At 45.9% G+C, this 12,693-nt stretch overlaps 1 protein-coding gene across 3 annotated transcripts in view; it reads right to left on the reverse strand.

Annotated features, from left to right (window-relative positions):
- Positions 1 to 12,693, reverse strand: part of LOC146861373 (troponin T, cardiac muscle-like) — a 195,709-nt gene that overhangs the window by 46,083 nt on the left and 136,933 nt on the right. For all 3 annotated transcript variants that reach the window (XM_085645676.1, XM_085645675.1, XM_085645674.1), the window contains one exon: positions 7,852 to 7,968. In XM_085645676.1, the coding sequence (XP_085501802.1) occupies positions 7,852 to 7,968 (117 nt within the window). The remainder of the gene's footprint in view (positions 1 to 7,851; positions 7,969 to 12,693) is intronic.

Consider the following 12,693-nt stretch of genomic DNA (forward strand, 5'->3'; position numbering starts at 1 on the left):
TGGTTGGAATTCATTTGGTCAAGATTGGGGCTGCTTCAGAAGCAGCAGGAGGTTTGGGCTTGCAGTATGTGAATATTAGGCAGATTGAAAGATGACGCTTGAGATGTGTTGAATGGTACATAAGGTTGAGGATTGAGATATAAGTTAATAGGGTTTGCAATGCTTTCCTAACATTGTTCTATTTTTTTGCATATTGTGTGAGAGGCCTGGCTGTTGACAAAATGTGACTTGGATAGTTAGACATTCCCTAGTTTGATGGGCAACTAAATTTGCAGAAAACCATGCTCCTTAGGACTGACGAGTAATAGGCATGAAATCAGTTGCTGGGGTAAGAGCGGAATACGATAGGGGTGGTCATTGCTCTTTCTGGCTGAGCTGTTTGCCGGGAGGGGATGTCCTGATCTTTTAATTGTCCTTTTGTGTGAAGATGATCTGGTCCAGCTGTTGGGGTTGACACTGTTGAAAGCTATGAAGGAGGACTTGACATTAATTTGTCAGATTTGGGCAGGCATGTGTGTGGCGGGGACTGCATTTGTACCCAAAAAACATTGGCACGGTGCACTAAAACACACTATAGTGGACAAAGCTTTTTGCTAGGAAAGTCGTAAAAAGGTTTTAACTCACGATCACATCATGGAAGAGGATGCTAATTTATTTCGTGCTGATGGTATACTTTATTAGTGTCTGATAATGCTTATTATGTGATGGACTTGTGGGAGTTTCTGGCCAAGTTATGGGGAGAAAAGTTTGGTCTCAATGATTTTATGGTTGCAGAGGTCGTTGTTTGATGTTTTCTGGTGTGAGGAAAGATGGGGAGGGGGAGCAAGGAAACTCCTTAGCAGGGTTTCCTAAGTGGCGGTCGTAGTGGGGCTTGGTAAGTCATTAGCAGGTATATCCACCCCTCAGAGCGGATGGGGCACAGAGCAGGAGGAACAACTTTGGGGGACCGTTGCAGCATGTTCAGCTTAAGAAATAGAAGAGTATGGGGCATGCTTGGGTGAAGTGCATATAGCAAGTTTGGGCATGAAACGTGAAATGAAGAGGAAAGGAAGGAGTGTGGGAGTTCTTGGAGTGAATTTGGTATATTGGGAGGGAATTTTAAGGGAGGGGGTTAGGTTGTTTACTATGCATTCGTTTTTTGTTGTTGTTGTGCATATTATTTGTTAATGGTGTTGATTTACTGCAGAGCTATCCTAATAAAGTGGCATTTCTCACAACACCCACTAGTCTATGACTGGTCTATGATAAATGTGTATTCTTGTACAATGAGAGACCCGGGGGGAGTCTAGGCCAGTAGGCTCATTGCCCCCTTCCTCTGGGGTGATTTGGGCAAGTGGACTTTGCTGACCCCATGTTAGGATAGGTCTATTAGGCCACGGAGGCCGAGGTTGTTAGCTAGCATATATTAGGTGTGGGATAAAGGGCCAGCCTTTTTTGCTGGCCCTTGATCCATTGGGCAGTACCGAGGTGTTTGCAGGGGTTTTTTGTGTGATAAATACTGTTGTTCCTCCCATCCGCCTGATGCGAAACAGAGGAAAGGGGGTGTGCAAGAGTTCTTGAGGATACATTTGGCATATTGGGAGGGAACTTTAATGGAGGGGGGTTAGTTACGTTGTTTCACTATGTATTAGTGAGGATTGTTTTTTTTCTACCTGCACCATATGTTAATTAAGTTGTAGACCTCTCCTAATAAAGAGGCCTTTTTCACAACACACAGTGGTCAGTGGTAAGTGTGTAATCTTGCACGATATACTCTGTAGTGACTTGGACCTGGTCAGTGCCACTGCTCTCCCCCATGCAGCTCTAACACTAAATAGCTGCCCCCTGAGTGCACTCTGGCCCTTCTGGTTCGGGTGTTCGAGGCCCTCCTCCAGCTGCAGGCTCCTGCCTGCGCCTCATCCCTGGTGGTCCAGTGGGATAGCATTCTGCTTTTCTGCTGTTCTGCCCTCTGTCCCTCTGCTGCTTCTGTCTTTTCTTTCTCTTTTTATTTTCTCCTACTCTTTGTGCCATTTTTCTCTTCTTGCCTTTTTCTAAATTTTTTGCCTCTTTTTCTTGTCCTACACTTTCCCGTTTTCCTGCCACTGCTTACCCCCTTCACCTCTCCGCCCTCCTCCCTCCAGCGTGCCGTTTTCCCTGCGCCCTGCTTCCCACCTCCCAGCTGACCATCCCTCCCCCTCACACTACCTAATGGCGGTCGCGCGCGGAAGGCATACCAAAGGTGCACCAAAAGCAAGCCCACCTGTGCCCATCCGCGACCTTAAAGCGCCCAGTGCCAGGGACCTTGGTCATCAGACCTACCACCGCTACGATGCCAGCATCCTCCATGATCTCAACCCCGTACGCAACAACTGCCAGCTTTCAACGCCGACCAACACCCATGGCCCACTCTCCTGCCTTCACCCACCTCTGTACCCCGGCTCCCTCACCCGAACTACCGACCCTCACTGCACCAAAGCCCCCCTCAAGAAAGCCACTAGCAAACAACATGTCAAGAAAGCAAGCTGGTTCACCCCAGCGCTTCAAGAGTCCAGATGCACCTGTAGACGGCTCAAGAAGACAAGGAGGAACAGCAAAATGCTAGAAGCCCACGCCATCTTCAAAGCAGTCACCACAGCACACCACAACCTCATCAAAACCACAAGGAAGAAGGCCCTCCAAGACAGAATCACCAACAACACACACAATAGCAAAGAACTCTTCAGCATCATCAAGGAGTTTGCCAAACCCAACAGCGAGTCCTCCCAAGACCTCTAAAACTGTCTTGGCACCTTAGGCTACCACAAGATCAAGACTATCTATGACAACTTCGCCGACCAGGACCACCCCACCGTGCCAGCAACCACCACAACCAATGCCAACCACCCCCGACTGACTCCGCAGAGCTGGTCCCCACTCACCACGGATGACACAATAATGACCATGAAAAGCATCCACTCCGGAGCACCTTCAGACCCCTGCCAACACCGCATCTTCTACAGAAGCAACCTCCGCCATTGCACCTGAGCTATGTCAAACCATCAACTGCTCCCTCAAGACAGCCGCCTTCCTCGATGACTGGAAACACGCCGAGTTCAACCCCCTTCTAAAGAAACTCTCCGTGGACCCGACAGACCTCAAGAACTTCAGGCTCATCTACCTGCTCCCCTTCCCAGCCAAAATCATAAAAAAAAACATCAAAGCCCAGCTCGCCGACTTTATTGAAACCAACCACGTCCTGTACATCTCCCAATCTGGGTTCCGAACACCCAGGTGATCCTCTCCCTCACCAAGAACCCACAGTCGCCAGGAACAACTTCCATGAAGGAGTGAAAGTTGTCGCCGCTAGATGAAGGACAGCTGCCTGAAGCTCAACTTAGGCAAGACAGAAGTCCTCATCTTGGGAGCCTCCCCGTCCATTTGGAATAACTGCTGGTGGCCCTCTGCTCCAGGAAGTACCCCTACCCCCACGAAACATGCACAAAACCTCGGCGTCGTAGTGGACTCCTTGCTCACAATGGACCACCAGATAAACACCGTCTCCTTGGCCTGCTTCAACACACTCTGCTTGCTCCGAAAGACCTTCAGATGGATCCCCACTGAATCCAGAAAGACAGTCACCTATGCCCACATCAGCAGCAGACTTGACTACGGCAATGAACTCTATGCCGGCTTCACCCAGATAATCCTCAGAAGACTCCAGAATGCCTAATCCACAACATCCCCCATCTCAGCCACATCACTCAACACCCCTGCAAACTCCACTGGCTCCCAGTCGACAGAAGAGTAACCTTCAAAGTACTCATCCATGCATATAAGGCCCTTCCCAACCCGGACCCACATACATGAATAACCGCCTCACATTCCACATACCCAACAGACACCTCCGCTCCACCCAGCGTTGCATGAATCAGTCAGACCAGAACTGGACGAATGCCCTTCTCCTACCTCGCCTCCAAGACATGGAACACTCTGCCCATCCACCTCAGGAAATCACCCTCACTGACGTAATTCAGGAAGGACCTCAAGACCTGGCTCTTCGGATGAACTCAGCACTTAGTCTGATCTGCTGCGACCCCCATCACCCCACAGTGCCTAGAGACCCTCAAGGGTGAGTAACAGCGATTTACAAACCCTGATTGATTGATTAACTTAGGGCTTGATTTATATATTGGCAGAGAGGGTACTCAATCACCAAGGAGATTGAGTACCCTCCCCACCAACATATTTAAATGCGAGCAGACCATAGTTTGATGATGGTGGAGACTCCACCATGGTCAAACTCCTAAAACAGCCCGACAGAGTAAGGGCCGTCATGGGTTTGGTTGCATGTACGCCCGCTTAATTTAGATGAGCGGACATAGAGACATTTTTCAAATCTGTCAGTAAGTTACACCTAAAAGTGCTCAGTGCCCCCTCGCCATCGGGAAGAAACTCCGAAGGTGAGGGGGGCATTGTTTCTTTCATTTTCAAAAAGAAAATCTCGTTTCTTTCTGAAGATAAAAAAAATAATTTTAAATTTGCCAGAGCTGTCCATCAAATTTACAATTCATTGGCAGAAACCGGCATGACGTCGGTTCTTGTCAATGTTTGACGTGTCTGCTAGGCCATCGGACATTTCAAAATTTAGTGACCAGCACCTCTGTCATGGAGGCAGAGTAATTTATTCCGTCGCCCTGGCAGAGGAAGGGTTGTCTGCCAAATATTAAATCTCGCTCTTAGTGATTGCAGTCTCTAAGAACAAACCAGTTGCAGTAACCACATCAAAGAGAGATTCTCATTTACATGAAATCAAACATAATTTCAGAATTTAACCCAGAAAGGACTGGCTTTACCAATGGATTCGACCTTTCTCCTTTCTTCCTATTGCATCCTCTGTCATCAGTAGCAACTATATCCTCTTGTCCAGCTCTGTGCCGGAAGACCATCCTTTTGATATTAATATCCCTAAAGCAATACAAATTTACTTTGGATGGCAATCCAGCCATCAGAACAATGGAGCATATCAGCAACAACCGGCGATAATTATCGCTAAGCGCACATAGCGCTAGGATAATTATCGCCGGCTAACGCTGAATTTTATCGCTGAGATAGCGTGCTGTCAGCAACGCTTATCTCTAAAGCTATAAAATTCCAGGCCCAAGCTGCCAAATGTGCGATTATCGCTGGAAATCCAGCGATAATCTCACAACATTTGGCGATAGCTCGTTGATAGGGCAGGGCAGACTCAGCCATGATATCCACCTTCCATTGGATATCATGGCTAAGTCAAATTAAAAGCAGGCATAAGGAAAGTAGCGATAACCATGGTTAGCGATACATTTATTATCGCTATGCTTGTTAGCGTGCTCATTGATAATTGGAGAAATGTCGGTTAGCGACATTTCTCCAGTTATTTTGGGAAGGAACGCCCACTTTGCATCTCATTAGTGATGCAAAGCTGGGCGTTGTTGTGACGGGCGCTAAGTCAGCAAAACACGCGATAGCATGTCTTTGCTGATAAGGCGATGAAATTATTGCCGCTTTTCGGGCGAAAATGGACGCAAAAGCAGCGATAATTTCATAGCGCCGCCTTGATGACATGCCCCAATGTAGGTATGGTTCGGAGGAGCAAGGTTCCCGTTCTAACTTGCAGTTAATCTGTTGCTTTCTTGCATCCATAGCACAATAGGGACCTCCTGTGACCAAATAGTAGATTGCATGCGCTCTCTAGAAAGCTGGTGTCACCATCCTCCGTACTATGTTTACCTGTCATCACTGCACGACTGTCACACCTCCCACAGCGAAATCAGGCACTAGCAAATAGATCGGTTTTGAACGATATGATCAGTAGTATCTACCTGTGCTATTGTCTCCTTTAGACTCCCTGCTGGAGCTCAGTATAGTATAGCCATCGGATTCCGGGCTCATTTTGCTGGCATTGCTACAATAGTGTAGTTTCCCTCTGCCCCCAGGCTGAAAAAACCTTCAGTGATTCCTTATTGTATTGTATTGTAATAGCATTTATATAGTGCTTACTACGAGCCGTTAGAGCGGTTTTTCAGCGAGTAGCACGCTACTCCGGAACGCATAAAAGATTAGCGATTAATTTTTGTAGTGAAAATATGAAAGTAATTTGAGTGGGGTATATGTTAGTCAGTTATTTGGATTGTGAAGGATAGTGGAGGCATAGAAGAGGGAAAAAGGTTTGCTACCCTTGATGGGGTGTTGAAGCTCTTTTTTGGCGAGTAGCCCGATACTTCGGAATCCATAAAGGATTTGTATATTGAAAATATGAAAGTAATTTGAGTGGTGGATAGATTAATCAGTTATTTGAATTGAGATGATAGAATGAAGGCAGATCTGCTTCTTCTACTCAGCTATTGGATTCCCTAACGGGCCATGTGGCAGGGGCGGCTCTAGGCTCATGGTGGCCCTGTGCAGGGAGCATAGGTAGGGGGCCCCGGAAGAGGGGGTCCGGGCGGGGCGGAGCTCAGGAAGTTAGTGGAAGCCGGAGGCCGCCAAATCCCTGCCAGGGGCCACCACGAATATGTATTGTATCCGATTCCTCGTGGCGACCCCTGGGGTTTGGCGGCCCTGTGCAGGTGCACAGCTTGCACATGCCTAAAGCCGCCCCTGCATGTGGACACACTACACACATTTTGCAAAGGCCGTTCCTCTGTTCCTGAGCAAAGGCAAACACGACGGCCATCATTCCTGGCACTGAGGTACATTCTGACGTTTGCACAAGCAAGAGCTCAGACACAAATTGAAATTCTGACCCCTGCATTAATTTCTGAATGAGGCAAATATTTGAACCCATCATTTTCCTAGGGCACATTTCTTCAGGTAAAGCCTGTTGAAAATTTCCAGATCAAAATATTACAAAGATGAAAAACAACCTCTAATTGGTGTGAAAAACATCAGCAGTAGATTTTATGCCTCATTCAAACCTGTATTACTCTGAATAGGTGGGACTTACTACACAAGGTAAATACCTACCTAACCCAGAATGGTATTAACCCCTTCAGTGCCCATGACGAGATAGTCTCGTCATGGAGCGCGGTTGCGCTGTGCCCATGACGAGACTATCTCATCATGAACCCCGCCCGCTAATTCAACGCCCGGCACAGGGCGGGGAAAGGGGGGGGGCACTGAAGAGGTTAAGCAGGCGCAGTAATCACCGCCCACGGTCTGCAGAATGGCAACATTACCTTACTGCTAGCCCTGTTGGACGCACAGTACTACTGCGCCTGTAGCCTGCTATTCCCCACCGTACATCTGGGGAAGCAAATCAGCGGTGGCTCCTCTGCAATGGTGGAGGAGCGTCACCCCACTGGCTCAGAGCCAGCAGCTAAAGAATAAAATGATATTTTACTATAATTCTGTTTTTTAAATGCTTTCTCAGCCACGCGTATGTGTGGAGGGGTAGGGCCGGGCTAAGGAGGGAGAAGGCATGAAGGGCTATGGGCACTTCTTGGTGCTCATGTCTGTCCAAACAGACATGCACATTTAGGTTTCCCCATCCAGCTGTATTTTATAGCCAGGTGGAGAAAGGTCACAGACTCCCTGTGTCTGAGTGGAGCGTCAAACCAGCCTGCTCAGGCCAATATGGGTGCTTATCTCATAGTATGAGAGTAGCATCTGGATGGGATGGGATGGGGAGTCTGTCCCAGGGACTACCAGAAGCAGCAGGAGAACTGAGAAGCACGAGGTGGCCGGCAGGATCAGGTAAGGTTTGTAAAAAAAAATGATGAATTCAAAAACCCTCCTGCCCCACTCCCCCAGCCTCTGCTGCCACTACTAATGCTGCTCTGTTTGTGATCGCATCTGAAAGCAGGAACAGGGTGCAATTTATTTATAAAAGTACTTATTTAAGGAAACGTTATTTCTTACAATCCTATCTGTGAGCTCAATCAGTTCCTCCTCTTCCTTCTTGCGGTTTACAAAGTGCGCCTCGATCAGTGTCTGCAGCTCGTTCAGGTCTTTCTCCATGCGCTTGCGGTGAATGTCCTATAGGGTAAAGACATGAGCAGTGCTTACTGTCACGTATGAGTACCGTGCATATCTGTCCCTCGGTGACTCTGTCCCCTTCCCTCCATCCCAAAAACACACACACCCAACTTAAGCTGGACAAACTTTCATTATAGAGTTCGGAATGTTCTCTGGCTGCCTCCAGCTGAGCTGCAGCTTCTGGAACCGAAATGATGTGGCAGCTTCAAAGTCGGCCTCATCACAAGTTCATAATAACTTGAGATCCGCCCTTGCTATTACCCTAATCTGTACCTTAATATGTATGCCATAACGCTGAAGTATGTGACACAAGAGAACAGACAACACTTCAGGGCCATTTATGAGTTCAGGAAGTTGCACAACAGGAGAATTGTTTACATTATCTTACATGCCTTTGTGAATCGGACCCGAAACGTTCAACTTATTTTTAAAGTGAAAAGAGGCGCACAGACCCTTCTATTTCTAAATGTATGTGGATATTCCCTGAGCATTAATCAATTCCATGAAAATCAGATATCACAAAATATTCAATGGTCATTGACAGGCTACCTAATTCAGGCATAAAGAAGCATTCAGAATAAGAGATGGGAATTATTTTTGCCTGATGAATGCCCCGGACTGGTATTGGCACTAGAGAGGGCAGAAGCATGTCAGCCAAAAGGGCATCCACCCTCCACCTATCTCAGTTGTAACGTCCCTGGAGTACCCACTAATAAAAGGATATACTTGGGTTTTTATTTACTTTAACTCACCTGGGTCTCCTGGTTATATAGTATCTATAATATCAAGCACTCCATTGCATTGAGGTAGAATCCACAATGTTAGTAACATCTTACCAGGGTGGGATGAGGTAGCCTAGGATGGAGCATTGCACAAAAAGTGGTTGAGGCTCCCGCATCCAATATAACTGGCATGTCCTCTATGTATCAGTGGAGCTCAAAAAGAGACATTTAGTCATTAAATGCAAAATAGGGTTTGCCCTGAATTAGGCATACTTTCAATGACTATCACATCTTTTTGTGATATCTTATTCCCTATTTCCATTTGATTCCAGTTTAGATGTTTTGAGCCTCCTCACAAGGGCATGCAAGAATACATGAGCACCAGAGGATTACTACTTTCCCTAATCTAAAATGCCTTTTTGAATAGCTCCCAATAACTGCACCTAATAGAGTTAATTAGATCAGTTCAAAATGCTTTATTCGGTTTGTTTACACAACCATATAGCAGACATCAAATATAAAACATACAGCAATCATACAATAAAACTATAAAAGGGACAAAGTATATAGGCCAATTACATTGGATGTGTACGAGACATACTAACTGGGATACAATCTCCTCAAATAATACCACTACGTAATCGAATAGTCGGTATAAATACAAGGGGAGAAGGCTCTAGTAGACTCAATAAATTTACATAGAGTTAATTAGAACAGTGAGGCTACTTACAACCAGAAGTCTGGCTTCCGGACAAGGAAGCATGCAGGCAGTCCTGATTTAACTGTTGGTTGTGGCTGCCAAATTTCACAGGTCTTTTAATCAGTTCCAATATTTTTTGTTTTGTGCTTTTGTATCACATTGGTGTGATGTGATTGATCAACTATGCTGGCCAGTTGACAGTATCCTGAAGAAGCATTTAGTTGGCAACGTAGCACCTGCTAAGTGAATACATCTAGACACAGCCCAATTTCTCCCCCCTGCCATTCATTTATCATAGTTAACACATTTCCATCAAATAGATCTGTATATGTCAATTTAGCCTACCCTTATATTTTAAGACTTTCTAGTTTTAGTTTTATGAATACTGCGTATGTAGTCAACAAGGTTTTAAACCTTAATGCATCAAAAGGCAAAGTCCAATATTTGGCTTTGGCACCCACATCCAGTTTGGCCCTGTTTCTGAACCCATTATTGTCAGCTTTTAGGACCCTGCACACTTTACCACTGCTAACCAGTGCTAAAGTGCTTGTGTTCTCTTCATTAGACATGGAGAAATTGGCTTACACCTAATTGGCAAATTTAATTTACATAAAAGGCCCCAGTAAAGTGGTACTACATGTACCCAGGGCCTGGGAATTAAATGCTACTAGTGGAGCTACCACAGTGATTATGCCACACGTTTAGCCCTTTTATACATGTCGTAGGCCTGCCAATGCAGTCTGTGTGTGTATTTTTAAACTGCCATTTTGACCTAGCAAAATAAATCTTTTGCCTGCCCTAAACCTTCCTTTTTAATACATATAAGTCGTCCTTTAGGTAGGCCCTAAAGAGCTCACAGAGCAGGGTGCTGCATATTTAAAAAGTTGAACATGTACTTTTCACTTTTACATGTTCTGCTTGTAAAAAACCTTTAAAATTTATTTTTCACCACTGCAAGGCCTACCTCTCCCATAGAATAACATTCAGTTAACTTATTACATTTTGTAAGTAATAGCATTTAATTATTGGAGGCAAGTGGGAATGTCGAGTTTTGTGTCTAAAGAATTGTAGTTTAAAGCCCTCTTTAATGTCAGATTTTGAGTTACAATTTTGAAAATTCCACTTTTAGAAAGTTGGCATTTTCTTTCCTCAACCATTTGATGCCTACAGCGTGTTCTGGGTCACATGACTGAGTGTGGTTGGCAGTTGTATTTTGTTTATTCCTCCCAGACAGTTTTACAATAGAGGGATTAGTTGTGCCTGGATGGGCCATCAACTGGCAGGATTGGGAGGCGGAGCTGGGCACAGCCCACTTACAACTTAATGGACTTTGCCCTGTCTTCACATAAAGGACTTGTAACCACTGCATTGTTCATGCAACCAGCTTGGAGACAGGGGAGGAGAGGCCGAAAACTTCAAAGGGAAACCTCCTGGACCTTCTCCTACTTCAAAGTGGGCACCAGATATAAATATTGGACCCTGATACCCAACTCTTCAATACACTCCTGAACCAGTGGATGCTACAGAAGAAGGCCTGCTGTTTTGCTTTGCTGCCAGAAGGATTGCCACTCTGCTGCTTTGTTGCCTGCTGCCCTACTTGCTGAGAAGGAAAACTGGACCTGCACCCTTTATCCCAGGCTGAAGTGACTCCAAGGGTCAGGTGACGTTTCTCCTGTTTTGAGCTACAGTGACATAACAAGCTCCAGAGGTGCCCTGCAACTGCCCTGCTGACCTGCTGCTTTGACCTGCAACTGGACCAACCTGAGCCCTACTGCCTACTGCTGGAGTAAGTTCCTGACCTCAAGAGGTGCCCCACAGGTCGTGGGCCCTTGGTGTGGTATCAGTTGAACACCTCGCTAAAGAAAAGGAGAAATCCTGAAGTTTGGGCTCATTGCAAATGGGAAAGGTCAATTTGCAACAAGATCTTGCCACCTGCACCACCAGATAACGGGAAGCTCCGGTGAACCTGACTCTCCGCACCACAGCAACCACCAGCAATGCCGGGAAAGCAAGATCTGTACTTCATGCTACAGCATTGGCAGCTCTGCGGTGACTCCAGTGCAAAACTTCAGCAACGACTGTCCTTGATGCCTGACAGGGTTTTTCATGCTATAACAATGACCATCCGCGATGCCTAGCTTGCTTTTCACATTACATCGATGTCAATCCATGACGCTCTCACTGCTCCCTGCTGCCCCTTTCACCTTGAACGGAACTCGGTAACTCTTTCAGCTGGACTAACCTGGTCCCTGTATCCGGCCTGTGCTCCATCGCAGTTGGTCTCAACTTGTGACTTTTACCCAGTCTCGCATGACCTGATAACTGCAAGCAGCGCTTTGGGTTTTTAGGTCTGAAAACTTTAAAATTGTATTCTCTGGTTCTTCTGATTGGATGTTTGTTCTTTTGGTGTCAAATAATGTATTACATTTTACTCTATTTTACTAAATTGATGTGGAATTTGTCTTGTGTTGTATTTTCTCTTTTTTAAGGTTTTAAGTGCTGCATAAATACTTTATACACTGCCTCTAAGTTAATCCTGACTGCTCTTGTGCCAAGCTACCAGAGGGCTGAGCACAGGTTAATTTGGGGTATGATTAGGTCTCACCCTGAAAGAGATTGTCATTGATACTTAAGTAGGCCCCCCCCCCCAACCAGTAACCCAAATTCCAACAAGGCCTATCCCAATAAAGTTAGTCAGGCTTCAATGCAGTCTCAGTTGGCTTCTGATCAATTGGATTGCTTGAACACTGACTCCTGCACACCACCAAAACAGCCTTACTGGGGTGCTTGAAAAAGAATGACAGTAGAACGCCCACCACGAATATTGTCATTGAAGAAGTAGTCCTTACAGGCAGCTGGAGTGGTGGTGTTGTTGTACAAGGCTTGGGGATACAATCTGCAGGATCTACCAACAACAGTGTATAAAATCCATTAGTATGCAGTAACTGATACCTCTACTTCCTTGTACTGGGTCTGTGGTGGTAATGTGCAATCATGAAAGACTGTGCCCTTCAGAGCAGCCTATATGCATTTAATGCTGAATGTGTGACTGTACATACAGTAGAATCATCGCTCCCATTCCATTCTCCCACCTCCTGCCTTCCTTGCTTATCTATCTGGGGGAAACCACACATCTAGTCATAAATTGAAATCTAGCTTAACGAATTTAAAGAAATTGACTTGGCACACCTGTGTGGACCGGTGGATGCTTCCTGGTCAAATGCAATTCTCTACTGCCCTACTGCCCATCTCCACTGAGATGAAATCAGTCCTGAAGAAGATCTACCTAGGTACTAGCTGCTT

This window comes from Triturus cristatus, chromosome 3_1 (assembly GCF_964204655.1).
Source record: "Triturus cristatus chromosome 3_1, aTriCri1.1, whole genome shotgun sequence".
Lineage (NCBI taxonomy): Eukaryota > Metazoa > Chordata > Amphibia > Caudata > Salamandridae > Triturus > Triturus cristatus.